Below are 13,336 nucleotides of genomic sequence, written 5' to 3'. Positions count from 1 at the left end.
AACAAGTCCCCACGACAAGCTTGCACAGTGTTCACTGGCCTTCATCTATGCATGTTGAACTTCTATCGCACCATACGCAGCCAACCGTGGTGACGTATGATCAAACAACCCCCATGGCCGGACAGCATCGGGAGGCTTTCATCCAGGAGTGGATCGATAAGGGGCTGTACGTATGTATTTATATATGTTTTTAACCATGGCACGTGGTGCTTATGTGTGCCAGCAAATATATGTGAACTTTTGAACGAGGCCTCGAAAAAGATGAATCGCAAGTCGTTAAGTAACGTGAACGAGACACGTCAACACCTTGAAATGGCTTCCGCTTTATTTAAACAAAAAAATATCGGTTTCGCTTTTTTGCGTAACCGTTACGCACGCAATAAATCTAGCCCGTGTGCCATTTTTCAGCCCGACTTGGTAACAATCGATACGTTCGTCCATTCCGTTGACTGCTTTGGTTTGGGTTAGAACGGCTTCATTTCAGGTGCCACTGCAGCGCCCCCTCCCACCCTCTCTCTCCGTTGTGATGACGAACTCGTACGAACAAAGCAGGCGAGTGCAATCGGCAGACCCCTTCCCTCAGGGAAAGAGGAAAAACAAAAGTGATCCCAAGTGACATTTACATACATAAAAAGTCCTGCATCATTTCACCCTGTATTTCATTGCCATGCGTATGTACAGTATTTTACATTATTCGACTGTGTCCATAGCATTAATAATAATTAGTAGCAAGTTTTTTTCCAGTAGCTTGCCTCTTGTGATGCCAGAGAGGCCATAATAATGCCCTCGGTCCAGTGGGTATTATTCACCCTTGTATCATGGGCTGTGCCGTGGTGGGTGACGTGGCCGGATCTGTACATTGGTACGAAACTGGACACCAAGGGAGGGCTCCGTGCATCCCCCGGCATCTGATCTACGAGTTGTGGTCTCTGAAAAACTCAACCTGCCCGAAGCGCAGCTTCTCCCCCACTTGTCGGCTCCACCATGTATCACCACCAAATGTTGACTGCGCGCGTTATCTGCACCCAAAATGATCATCGGGTCACATCGGGAGAAGTACCGTCGTGACCTCTTGTAATTGCGCAAAGCGAAGACGTGTCCAGAGTTCGCCGCCATCGCCGTCGTCATCACCGTCGTCATCACCGTCATCGCTGTCATACAAATGTGTTGGGCGAGTTTGTATTTATGGGCCAGGCGAGTTTCTTCTCCTTGGCGTCCCTGTCGAACGTCTCGTAGACCGTGTCCTTGGTGACGGTCTTGTTGGGCGCGGGCAGGTCCACGATGCCCACGTGGTTCTTCTTGGCGATGCGCGAGCTCGTCGTGATGGTGTAGGCGTTGCTGCGGTAGCACTTCATGGGCGCCATGCAGAACGTCTCCTTGACTCCGCGGCGGAAGTTCGAGTTGTACACCCAGTAGAGCGTCGGCTTGGCGGCCGAGCAGCTGAGCGCCAGGGCCGAGACGACGAGGAACGTGGAGGCGGAGCCCGCTCGCTCGTCCTCGCCCGGGTGCCAGACCTGGAGCACGAAAAAAGGCAGCCACGAAGCGAGAAAGACCGCGTTGAGGATGAGAAACATCTTGATGGTTTTGACCTTGGTGCGCGGCACGCTGTTCATGGTGCGCTGCACCGTGCGCCCGTTGGAGCCGATCCTCCAGATGTACTTGACGATTTTCAGGTAGAAGAGGACCATGAAGACGCAGGGCAGCACGAACGCGAGCAGCAGCAGCAGGCAGCCGTAAAGCAGCCCCTCCCAGGTGTACGGCAGGTACGACGCGCAGCTCACCGGCCAGCCCTCCCGCGCGCGGTAGAAGTACAACGCCGGCAACGCCAGGACGGCCGTGAGGGTCCAGGAGGCGCCGATCATGCGCTTGGCCTTCTCACGGGACACCTTGAAGCTGAGCGGGTAGACGATGGTGTAGAAGCGGTCGAGGCAGATGGACAGCAGCACGTAGATCTGGGCGGCCGGCGCCAGGTACAGCGCGAGCCTCGCCACCCGGCACACGCCGTCGCCCGCCACCCAGCGTCCCGACATCGCCACCTGCAGCGCCGCGAGCGGCGTGGCCGTGCCGGCCAGCAGCAGGTCGGAGCACGCCACCGACACCACGAAGTAGTTGGTGGTGGACTGGGTGCGGCGGCTGCGGTGGATGACCAGGCACACGAGGGCGTTGCCCGCGACGGACGTGAGCCACGAGGCCGACAGGAGCAGGCACAGCACCACTGCCTCGGCCGGGCGGAGCTCGGCGGGCGGATCGGCGGCGGCGGAGGCGGCGGTGGCGGAGGCGCACGGGGACGAGGAGGGGCCCGATAAGTCGAGCAGCGGAGGCACCTGCGACTCCATGGCGCTCGGCGTGGCTCGCGACGGTTATCTACAGCAGCCGGAATAGGAATAGAAGAAAAAAACAGCGGGGGAGTTAATGTGCACTCTTTGATCACGTGTCACATGGATAGCCGTTGTTTTTATTTTTGTCCACCCCACTGCTGCACGAGGGCCTTCCCATGGCGTGTTTGGTTAGGGTGGGGGATTACTTGATCGCACGTCGTGCTAGTTAGTGGCGGTCGGTGAAGGCCAGAGCCTGTAGCTGTGGAAAGCTCTCTGCTGCCCACTATGTCATCGATTGGTCACGGATGTCTCGTTAATCTTTCGGTATTAGGACATACCTTTCCCTCATTGAACACAGCACATGTCACGTTTCGTGCGTGGCCTATTGTGCACACAATGAAAGGGACGTCGTTGCTCGGAATGCTGTCCTTACCAAAACTCATATTTAAAACTTCGGGCACAAAATGGTTCAGGTTTCTAGGCCCAGTTTTTCATAAGCAAGTGGGGTCCCCAGAGTGACATCCCTCCAAAGTTAACATGCAACGTTGGGCTAAACCTTGTTCCAACCCGTTTAATGTTGAACTTCGTTTGCACTGTACGTAGCCACCCGTGCTAATCGGAGGTGCGGGGGAAGGACAACAACGTTGCATATGTTCACTGGATTGCTACCGACTAGGCCAAGACCAATAAGTCAAGCTGAGCTGATCTGTGTCCCAGAGTCATCACCTGGCAGCACATGCAGGCTGTGTGAAGCCTTGTGTTTAACCCCCTGGAGATGAGTTCACACGCACGAGGACTCCAGTACACGTGTCCGTGCGATACTTGCCAACCCCCAACGCTTTCAGCGGTAGGGTGCAGATTGTTGAACCCTTCTAGCGCTTATTGATTTTTTAAAGCTAAACGATACCACTTTATGGGATTAAAAAGCTAAAAAAAACTATTTTTCGCGCTTTTTTATTATTATTTTACTGAAAAATTCGGTACGCGGTAATAAAAAGGTTTAAAAAATTCGTGAATAAAAAATAGAGTCTTAAATTGAAGGATGATTTCGATTTTTAAAGCTTTCGTGACTGCAAGGATTCATCTTCTTTGGTTCTTTCGGTAAAGTCACGTAGAATGAGAATAAAATAATAAATTAATAAAATAAAATAACTTACTGTTATTTTATTTTAATAGCTCAGCTTATTGAAGAATATATTGAGTACATTTATTATATTGATGTAATTTACACTTGGGTTTTTTCACATCGGTTTACTATATGATAGTCGAGTTGTTGCAGCCCCTTTGGCGTCCATGTACTAGGTGCCTCTGTAGATGTGTAGGCTTTGACTTTAACATAGCTATTTCTATGACCAGTCACAAGCTAATCCCTCAGTTATTTCAATGCTAAATTCTCCTGTTTGATTTATACTAGATGCCTCTGTGGATGTGTAGGCTTTAACTTTAACATAGCCATTTCTGTGACCAGTCACAAGCTAATCCCTCAGTTATTTCAATGCTAAATTATCCTGTTTGATTTGTACTAGGTGCCTCTGTGGATGTGTAGGCTTTGACTTTAACATAGCTATTTCTATGACCAGTCACAAGCTAATCACTCAGTTATTTCAATGCTAAATTCTCCTGTTTGATTTGTACTAGGTGCCTCTGTGGATGTGTAGGCTTTGACTTTAACATAGCTATTTCTATGACCAGTCACAAGCTAATCACTCAGCTATTTCAATGCTAAATTCTCCTGTTTGATATGTAAACTCCTTTGTCAAGGTGCCTCACTTCTCTAAACCAGCTTAAAATACGCTACGAATCTTAACAACGTTTATTGAAGCTCTGTCGTCACGACAGGTCTGTTCCTTTCACCTGAAGAAGGCCACTTGTGTTGTGGCCGAAACGTCGTGAGAATTTCATTGTTATTTTATTTTATTAATTTATTATTTTATTCTCATTCTACGTGACTTTACCGAAAGAACCAAAGAAGTTGAAGGATGCTCTTTGGATTAGAATAATGTGCTCCTTTGAATGAGGGTGTGGGGCGAGACTTTTCGCGATAGCAATCGTAATGATCGTAACAGCAGCATACCCTTTGTAACCAGGTAATTGGTGCCCAGGCAGCTCATCTGCATAGCTACGTCAATTACCGTTGCGTGCGGATGATAATACGCTCCGAAAAGGAAGACGCACCGAACACGAAGCCCCCCCTTGAAATAAAGTTACACAAATCTGGTCTCACACACACACGAATCTTGAGAACACGGTAATAGCAGGCTCACAAGTGACCACCGTGAAGTGGTGTGTGGGTAATCGTGTTTTGTATTTCTTTGGCATGACCGTCCCAACATCGCAACATCACCGCACGCCGCTGTGTTGGTCGTTCGCAAGGAACTCGAAGCAATGTCGCCATCGTCTGGACAAACAAACAAACCCAAAAAAACATTTATCCGGACCGAACATTTGACCCGAGAACGACTTCCACCACCACCACCACCACCCACCACCACCGCGGCGATTCACGGAGAACGACGCCGTGGAACGAAACACAACCCCCCTGCGCGTTACGGGTAACGACGCGCGTCTGGTGGAGCATGGAGAGAGGCACCGCGTGGCTGTGGCTGTGGCTGCTGGGGGGGAGGGGGGTCGACACGTTTCGTGGAGGTTGATCAAATCTAGTGGCGTGATACGCGTCGCTGGGCTGGATGCTTTATAACGGCGTGTTGAATGTCCGACGGTATGTTTAAGAGGCTTATTTAGGTTACGTCATCGGTCATGGGCGACGAGTTAACCGCCTTGCTCGATTTGTTGTCGGTTATAATTGATGATGCGTTAAATGCGTGTGTTAAATATTCCACCGACAATATAAAGTATAAAGTATCATTAATCAAATACAGCGACAAACGGCGTGCCATACAAACAGCGTTCGAAGTCAATCACAACATTCGTCACATTCCAATGTCCGGGGATTACTCTTTGGCCAAATGTTAGCGCTGCCGACGTACGCACGTGCATGTCGACTTGCCGTGCTTCCATCTCGAGTGAAGCGTGTGCAGGGCTTCGTTTTAACCGGAGCTGTCCAGGACTGAGCTCCAGAAATTAACTCCTCCGACACCAACCCACCCACTCACGCAGAGAGTTGGGAGAGGTGGGTTGGGGGGTGGGCGATTGCGTTGTGCGGAAAATATTCCATGAGAAAAGAGTTGTTTAGGTGTTGTGTTGCTGTAGATTTGCGTGCGAGAGGGTAGATGTGGTGGGGATCGGTGACGCAGTGGGTCGTGTACGGGCGACATGACTTGGGACACCTGGTCACGGCTAACATCAGTGGCGAAATATACCAAAACCGGTCTTTCCCCCGACTAGCACCGACCAGCGTGCTGAAGTCATTTCAAGCACCCCTCACGATCGACATTTGAATGGGGGAGGCCTTCATCCATTCGTGAATTGATAAAGGGCTGAGGTGTTTTTTTTGTTGTTGTTGAATTTTATATCGGCCACGTCGGTATGGTCTTACAATTTGAGTATCGGCAGATACGGGTTGCATCTTACGTTTAGAACATGCTGCACGACGATAAGCAAGCGCTTCTGTAGCTTTAGCGATGGAGATTGCAGCATTAGTAAGGCTGACTTTTTAATTAAGCTATTCAACGTTGGTAAACAAAGTAAAGTGATTGTGCATCGTCATATATCGCGTCTGCACAATTCGGCATTTCTACTGATCAGGATAATGGAACAAATAATCTCAGACTAAATACTGGACACTCCCTGTATAACCTTTACTTACAGACTGAGGCAAGTGGTGTTCGTGAGCACCTATTAAGGTCACCGAGGGGTTGGCGTGACCAGCAGCAATACCCGACCGCCGTTGTCTCCCCAATAGACGTTTATCGATCGCACCGGGTACAAATGTAAAGCTGAGTTTGACCTCGATGAGGCCCAGTGTCGGTTCAGATAATTTCCACTGTTAGCTGTGGCCTGAAATGGAACTCTAATCGCATGGGTTCATAGCAATGCAATATTGCTGATGTATTAACAATCGCCTAGCCCCCACAATATATGCAAAGACAAAGATCCCCCTTATAGCCTTAACATACTTTTGGGGCAAGTGCTTTTATGGAGCGCCTAATAAAGGCCAGCACGGCACACGAGGGGGTTAGTGGCCATCACCGCATTTGTCTCCATGGTGGCGATGTTGACACATCGCACCAGTTATGCATTTGAGCCTGAGTATACCTAGGGGAGGACCAGGAACGGTTCAGATAATCGTCACTGGTGTTGGCCTTGAGCGAGAATCGAACTCAGGTCCCCGGGTTCGTAGCGCAGCGTAGCGCTAACCGCTGCACTACTGCCCCCCCCCCCATCACAAACAAGCAGAGGATGCAATTATTATTCATGGCTAATACGCGTGTGTGTGTATATATTGACCTTTCATTTGTGTACCAGACAAAGCGCCGTATGTATAAACTGTGCACAGTGACGGTGGTCTAGTTGCAGTGCCGAATGGGAGACTCATCGCATTGTAAGGGTATCGGATCGATTGAAATCGCAGCAAGCTCCTTCGTCTTTTGGGAGATTGAATCGTGTATCAGCGATGGCTGTCGTAAGGTAAAGAGTGAATTGTAACCCGTTGGTTTGGCGCGGGCCTGATGTTAGAAATCACCACGGACATGACTGTGTATACGAGCTGGCATCGATTATCGCCCACGAAGATAAATGTATTGTCTATTTTTAAATGGTCAACATTCTACGAAAGTACGTCAGCGGAATAATCACGGAAGACCCGAATGAAGGACATTTTAATAGAGTTCTACCTCCGTTGGAAAAACTAAATATAAAACACATCAAAGACAGACTCGTGTACTCTGCGCACAAGGCAAGTGTGCCAGAATGATTCGACACTCATGCCTAACAAAATTATTGAATACGCTTGTGTCATGAACCACATTGAATGGTTTACACGGTATATGATTCATCATAACCGTCGGCCAGGATCTGTCCACCGCTGGATGAAGTCCTCCCCAAACCGTCTCGGTCTCTCGCGGTCTCGCGATGCAACAGTCCAATAAACGCCTGCACACAGGCTGATCCCATCGCTCCATCTCCGCGGTGGATGTCCATCTTCCTCGTGGCGGCGTGTCCTGTCCAAGTCCACTTTAACTCAACGGTCAAAATGATTCCTCGAAGTGTGCGTGCTGAACTTCTCTAGCGCCGTGCGTAGCCAACCGTGCTGGTCTAAAGAAATAATGTAACTGTGTGGATCTCTCTCCACTGGGCATCTACTAAGGCATCTTTGAAAGAGAGCTTCATAGCTCATCGGATTTCTCCAGGATTAATAAAGCTTCTGACATAGATCCCTATGTAACTCTACAAGTGACTCCCTATTCAAGTGACTCCTGTTCCTCCTATATTCCGCAAAATCACCTTTCTGCCTCTCAGTGTACGCTCGTGATAGAGCACGTCGAAGCGCGGTATCAATTGGAAGGTCTCCGTGCCTCTCTGTTCGCACGCTTCATCGTTTGTGCATTAAACAACTGTAAATATCTTATATTCTTGGTTCTTTCGGTAAAGTCACGTAGAAGTTGCCTCTGTGGTAGTAGTTACATTGGAGAAACCAAACGACATGTCTCGGACCGCATTCGTGAACACAAAGCAGACCTAAAACACGATAGGACCAACACCTCGGCCGTGGCAGATCGCTGTTATAATTCAGTAGGCTCACATGACATTGACTTCTCCAAGACAGAGGTTCTTTGCAAGCCATCTGGCTACCATGAGAGATTCGTTCATGAGGCTATCCACATATACAAACACAGAGACAATTTCAACCGAGAAGATGGATTCTGGCTTAGCAATCATTGGAAGGATTTGATAAAACATTTCGGGTCTTAATTGATTGTTCACGCTTACGGTGGCTTTCAGACCGCATCCATTATTTTCGTCTCCCCCCTCTTGTTTTCCGAACATAGATGGACTCGTCTATCTGAATAACTGCCAAATCGCTCTCCGTAGTGCTAACGTTAAAAAAACGACACTTTTTCTAAATTTATTGCTGTGGTTTTCACAGCTGATGATGATTGCTTGTGTTGCAGTCGAAACGTCGTGAGAATTGTATTGTTTTATATTTTTATTATGTTATTGTTTCCCTTCTACGTAACTTTACCGAAAGAAACAAGAATATGAATCTCTGCAGTCACGAAAGCTTTTAATCAAAATGTAAATATCTTGTTTGGTTAGGGCTGTTTTAATGTCTCACCTGGACAACACGTCCAAGTTTGAATACCGAGTAACCTGGGGCAGCTAATGGAGACAGACCGGATTGAGTGCGATCAAATAAAAGAGGCGGACAAGGGCAGGATGGAATTATTTTTGAAAACTGAACTTAATTATGAAAAAGCAACGTCGCAATGTGCCCATAAAAAGTTTGTAACCAGTGCGTAAAATCTCTGGATCTGGGAGACATGGACTTAAATGTACGGAATACAAATGATCCGATCTCCCTGTAATGTGCTATCCTTCGTTATAACGCAGTGCTATGGAGTACACGGCTGATTGGTCCACGATGGGACCATCATCCGTTATGAAATAATTACGATTCGACGGCTGTGTGGAGCAGGCGCGCAGTGCCTCGCGCTCTATGCTATGAACCCAAGCACCTGAGTACAACTTCCCGGTCTGGGATAACATCAGCGGCAAATTATATCTCGACCGCTTCAGCGGAACCCCTTTACAAAACCCTCATCAAGCAGCGTGGGTGATTTTTGGCACAGAAAAAACAAACAAGTCATTGCTTGAAACGGCATGGGGGGGGTAGGGGACGGAGAGGTGTTTGTGGCCTTCATCGACACGGGTCGTCTGCAAATGAATATTGCTCTATATGTTGTTGATGAGACAGCAGTTTGAACTGCGTGATTGCAATGCTGGCCAATATGTTCCCTTATGCGCGCGTCATCAATGTTATTTAACCCACGAGCCTGAGCGTGGCCGAGCCATTTGGAACGATCGCGGCCGAGGCGACGCGGCGTGCGTCACCAACAACCACGGCGGACACGTGGAGGATTAGACGGGGCTTGTGACACCCGCAGATGAAATCCTCGCACGGCCCAGAGAGAGAGAGAGAGAGATCGAGCGAGCGTGCGCGTATTTGTTACAGTGTTTTCGCGACCAAGCTCAAACTGCTGCGTGATTGTGATTCTTGAGTAATAGACGGTATCGTTCTTTTTTGTTCACACCCCCCTATAATGGATTTAGCCGACGGTGGACACGCTTTGCTTTGTTGCCAAGACTTTGCAGCTTCCCCTGCAATAATAGTGCAAATGTTATTCACAGTAACGACTGGCAAGAAGATGTAATAATAATGGAGTAATTTCTAAATCACGTAATGAACCTCACACAATGTCCTTGCCTATTCATTATATACATACGCACACAACAGTATAGCCTTTGGAGAGGAAGGGCATCATCATCCATGTTCTATCAACTGCTGGATGAAGGCTTCCCACACGCCGTCACCATTTCTCACGGTCCAGTGCTGATGCAATCCTTCCCACTCTTACACGCGAACTGATTCCATCGCTCCATCTCCGCGGTGGCCATCCTCTTGCACGCAATTCTCTCCTTTGGCTGCCTTACCCATAGCTCGTCTATATATATATACACAAAATATAACAAAAAGACAGAAATAATCGTGTTCCGTTTGGGCACATGCTTGTTTGTTCCTATACTGCACAGCTATCTAATGGCAGTGCACCGTGGGTGGTGATGGTGGTGATGGTCTGTGGTGCACTGTTCACGACTGACCGTGCGTTTTCTTTGCAATCAACGGCATCCATCCGGGCAGCATTTTGGCACGGAACAGCAGCGGTCGCTTTTTATTACTTTCAGCCGGAACAGTCCGGAATCATTGTGGCACCCCCACATCCATGTAGTAGCCTCCTATTTTGTATTATACTGTACCTGTCAATGTGTTTACAGGAATATTGGGTACACTAATATCGTATTATTATACATAAGCGTATACTCTCGTGGTAGTAGTGCCTTAACTCCGGTCTGTCATACACCAAGCCGGCCTGCAGCAGCCTCCCAAAAATATCATACTTTGGTAAGTCGTCGATATTGTGATTGATTACCATCACCATGATCATCAGCCCCCACCATGCATGACCTCTCTCCACTGCTGTACGAAGGCTCCATCGAGTCGCCGCATTGTAAATGGTTACGCGGTGTGTATGTGCGTGCGTGCGTGCGGGCTGCACATGTAATGATGAGCAGACATCAGCTCGGGCGACTGTAAATGCGCAAGCGTAAGGGCTCATGAATTTATGAACGAGAATCAACGTATACAGTACTTCATAGTGAGCGGTGGCGAAGTGGTCATCGCGTTGCACTTTGAACCCGGACACCTCCGTTCAATTCCGGGCCACGGCTAACGTCAGTGGCGAGTGATGGCTGGATCGGCCTCTTTGCCCCACGCGTCACCCCAATGACCCACGGCGTAGGGAGGCCTTCATCCAGCAGTGGATTTACAAAGGGCTGTAAATGACTTTCATGATCGGTTCTCAGTGTATAGCCTTTGACAGGCTACACCATGGTCAGTGCCATTGGTGAGCACCTCGTCAGGACGTCACGGGGTGCTGTGGCCAGAATCGCGCTCGGTCGCCTTTGTCTCCCCGGTTCGTTTTGTTTAGTTTACGCAAAAAAGACAGGGCAAATATCACCCGCATAGCCTCAATAGACGTTTTAGGGCAAGTGCTGTTCGCGAGCACCTACGAAGGCCGGCACGGAACATTAGGGGGTGGGTGGCCAGAACCACGGCCGGCTCCGGCCGCCTTTGTCTCCCCAGTGGCAATGTTTACATACTGCACCAGGTACTCACTGGAGCTAGTGTCTACCGAAGGGAGGGTCCAACGCCGATTTAGATAAACATCACCGTTTACTGGTCGGTTTAGATAAACATCACTGTTTGTTTTCTGGTCGTGAGCGAGAATCGCTAGCCACTATGCTCCCGCTCCCCAAACACACACAGACACACACACACAAACAAAGATCCCCCGTGTAGCCTGTAACACACTGTAGGGTGCAAGTGCTGTTGTTAGCGAGCACCTATGAAGGCCGGAACGGTTACACGAGGGGGTGGCCGTGCCAGCACCACGCCCGGCCGCCTTTGTCTCCCCAAGTGGCGATGTTTACACATTGCACCAGGTACTCATTTGAGGATGAGTCGACCTAGGAGAAACCCAGAACCAGTTGAGATAATCGTCACCGGGTGTTGGTGGCTGTGAGCGGGACTCGAACTCGGGTGGCCGGGTTCGTAGCGCAGGGCGCTAGCCGCCTACCCCCCACACACACACAGAGAGGCACACGCACACAAAACAACGCCCCGTCCCTGCATGAGCTGGTGCCACAACAAACAACGCCGCACCGGCACAAGCAAAATCACGACAATAACAGTGCAGCCCAATACAACACGCAGCGGCACAAGGCCAGCAGCAGTCTACCGAAGGGTAGCGAAACCCCCCCTCGTATAGATTTGCGGACCTGACCCTCACCACACACACCACACACGCAAATATACATATATAAAAGGCACAGTCTTGCGTGGTCTCCACACGAACCGGCATCGATGATCCGCGCTCACAGTTGCCCTGGTCAGCGCTGGCTCCTCGACGGGACATCTTGAGCTCATTGCGCTCCCGATGATCTTCTCGTTTCGCCTCTTTTTTTGTTGTTGTCTCACACACGCCGTTCCTATGCTCACACGCCGTCCCTATGTGCCCACTGCTCCAACGTATACGTCCATGTACGTGTGTACCGCGCGCGCGCGTGTCTCCGTGCGCCGCTGAGACGTGAGCGCAAAGATATTTTGTTTGCGAATTTCGGTGCACGACGTTAAAGCGTCTCTCTCGCTCCTCCTCCTCGGATGGATGACGAGCTCCGAATGAGGCTGCGGATGGGAAGTCCTGCTCGTGACTCCGTGCGAAGCGCGCGTGGTGGGAGTGGGGGGAGCAGGGGGTGGGTTCAATGGGGGTTGGTGGTGGTGGTGGTGCAGGATGGTGATGTGCATGCGAGGGATGTGGTTGTGGTTGGAGAGGCTGTAGCCAGGGCAGTTTTGCTGCATTTTTTTAATTAATTTAATTCCTCCCCGCCTGGCTCATCCATTCCTGCTCCACCACGCATCGTCCACCAGTTTCACCACCGCTGTCCAATTCCACCCCCATCCACCATCCCGACTTAATGGACACGTATAACCAGCGATGTGATTCTAATGCGTGTGCTCGCTGTCTGTGCTGTGCGCCCTGTGTGTGTGTATATGAGTGGCGCGTGAATGCTTGAGCGGGGAGCGGTAGTGTAGGCGGTTAGCGCGCTACGAATCCGGGCGACCCGAGTTCGAATCCCACTCACGACCAACACTCAGTGACGAGCATCTGAGCCGGTTCTGGGCCTCCCCTAGGTCGACTCAGCCTCAGATGATGCGATGTGTAAACATTGCAACTGGAGAGACGTAGGATGCCCGGCGTGGTGGCAGCCACCCACTCCCTCGTGTGCCTTGCCGGTCTCCATAGGTGCTCGCTAACATCACTTGCCCCAAAAGTATGTTACGGATGATAAATTGTTTTGCGTGTGAATGCGTGAGCGCGTGTGTGAATCGGGGACGTGTTTATTATAATCACCCTACGCCACACTGCACAACGTCAGCACGGCTCCGGACCTCTCTTAGGTGAACTCGGACCACATGTTGAGACGCGTGGTGATGCTGCGGGATTCTCAACTTTAGCGCTGGGGAGAACCCCAGCACAGAGTGCTGCTGACCATCACACCCGGCATTAATAATAGGCGCTCGCCAACAAACACTTGCTTGAACAAAGGGAGCTCTTTGTGCGTGCCTGCAACTTGGTATGCTTCACAGGTCCATCACCCTTTGTGGATTAACGGTGGGAGGCGGTGCAGTGGTGGTGGGGGGGGTAAGGGAGAAATCTGGTTATTTATTCATCGGCGAAAGCTTCACTGAGCCTCAAGACTCTTTGTGAGGAGAGTCCTGC

At 50.0% G+C, this 13,336-nt stretch overlaps 1 protein-coding gene across 2 annotated transcripts; it reads right to left on the bottom strand.

The window, feature by feature from the left end:
- Positions 1–303: 303 nt before the first annotated feature.
- On the bottom strand, positions 304–13,088 carry GPR19 (G protein-coupled receptor 19). Of its 2 annotated transcripts, XM_076065340.1 has the most exons (3): positions 11,912–13,088; positions 9,854–9,940; positions 304–2,364 (listed from the first exon to the last, which is right to left on the bottom strand). In XM_076065340.1, exon 3 carries the CDS (start codon positions 2,334–2,336, stop codon positions 1,155–1,157), a length of 1,182 nt encoding a protein of 393 aa, XP_075921455.1. In that variant the 5' UTR covers positions 2,337–2,364; positions 9,854–9,940; positions 11,912–13,088; the 3' UTR covers positions 304–1,154. The 2 variants fall into 2 exon arrangements, with proteins under 2 accessions (XP_075921455.1, XP_032804883.2); XM_032948992.2 differs by lacking the exon at positions 9,854–9,940 and having other exon boundaries at positions 11,912–13,078.
- Between the last annotated feature and the right edge of the window lie 248 nt (positions 13,089–13,336).

Source organism: Petromyzon marinus, chromosome 7 (genome assembly GCF_048934315.1).
Source record: "Petromyzon marinus isolate PM22_M1 ecotype Great Lakes invasive population chromosome 7, UKy_Petmar_22M1.pri1.0, whole genome shotgun sequence".
Taxonomy (NCBI): Eukaryota; Metazoa; Chordata; class Hyperoartia; order Petromyzontiformes; family Petromyzontidae; genus Petromyzon; species Petromyzon marinus.
This window is presented reverse-complemented; position numbering and strand designations above follow the sequence as displayed.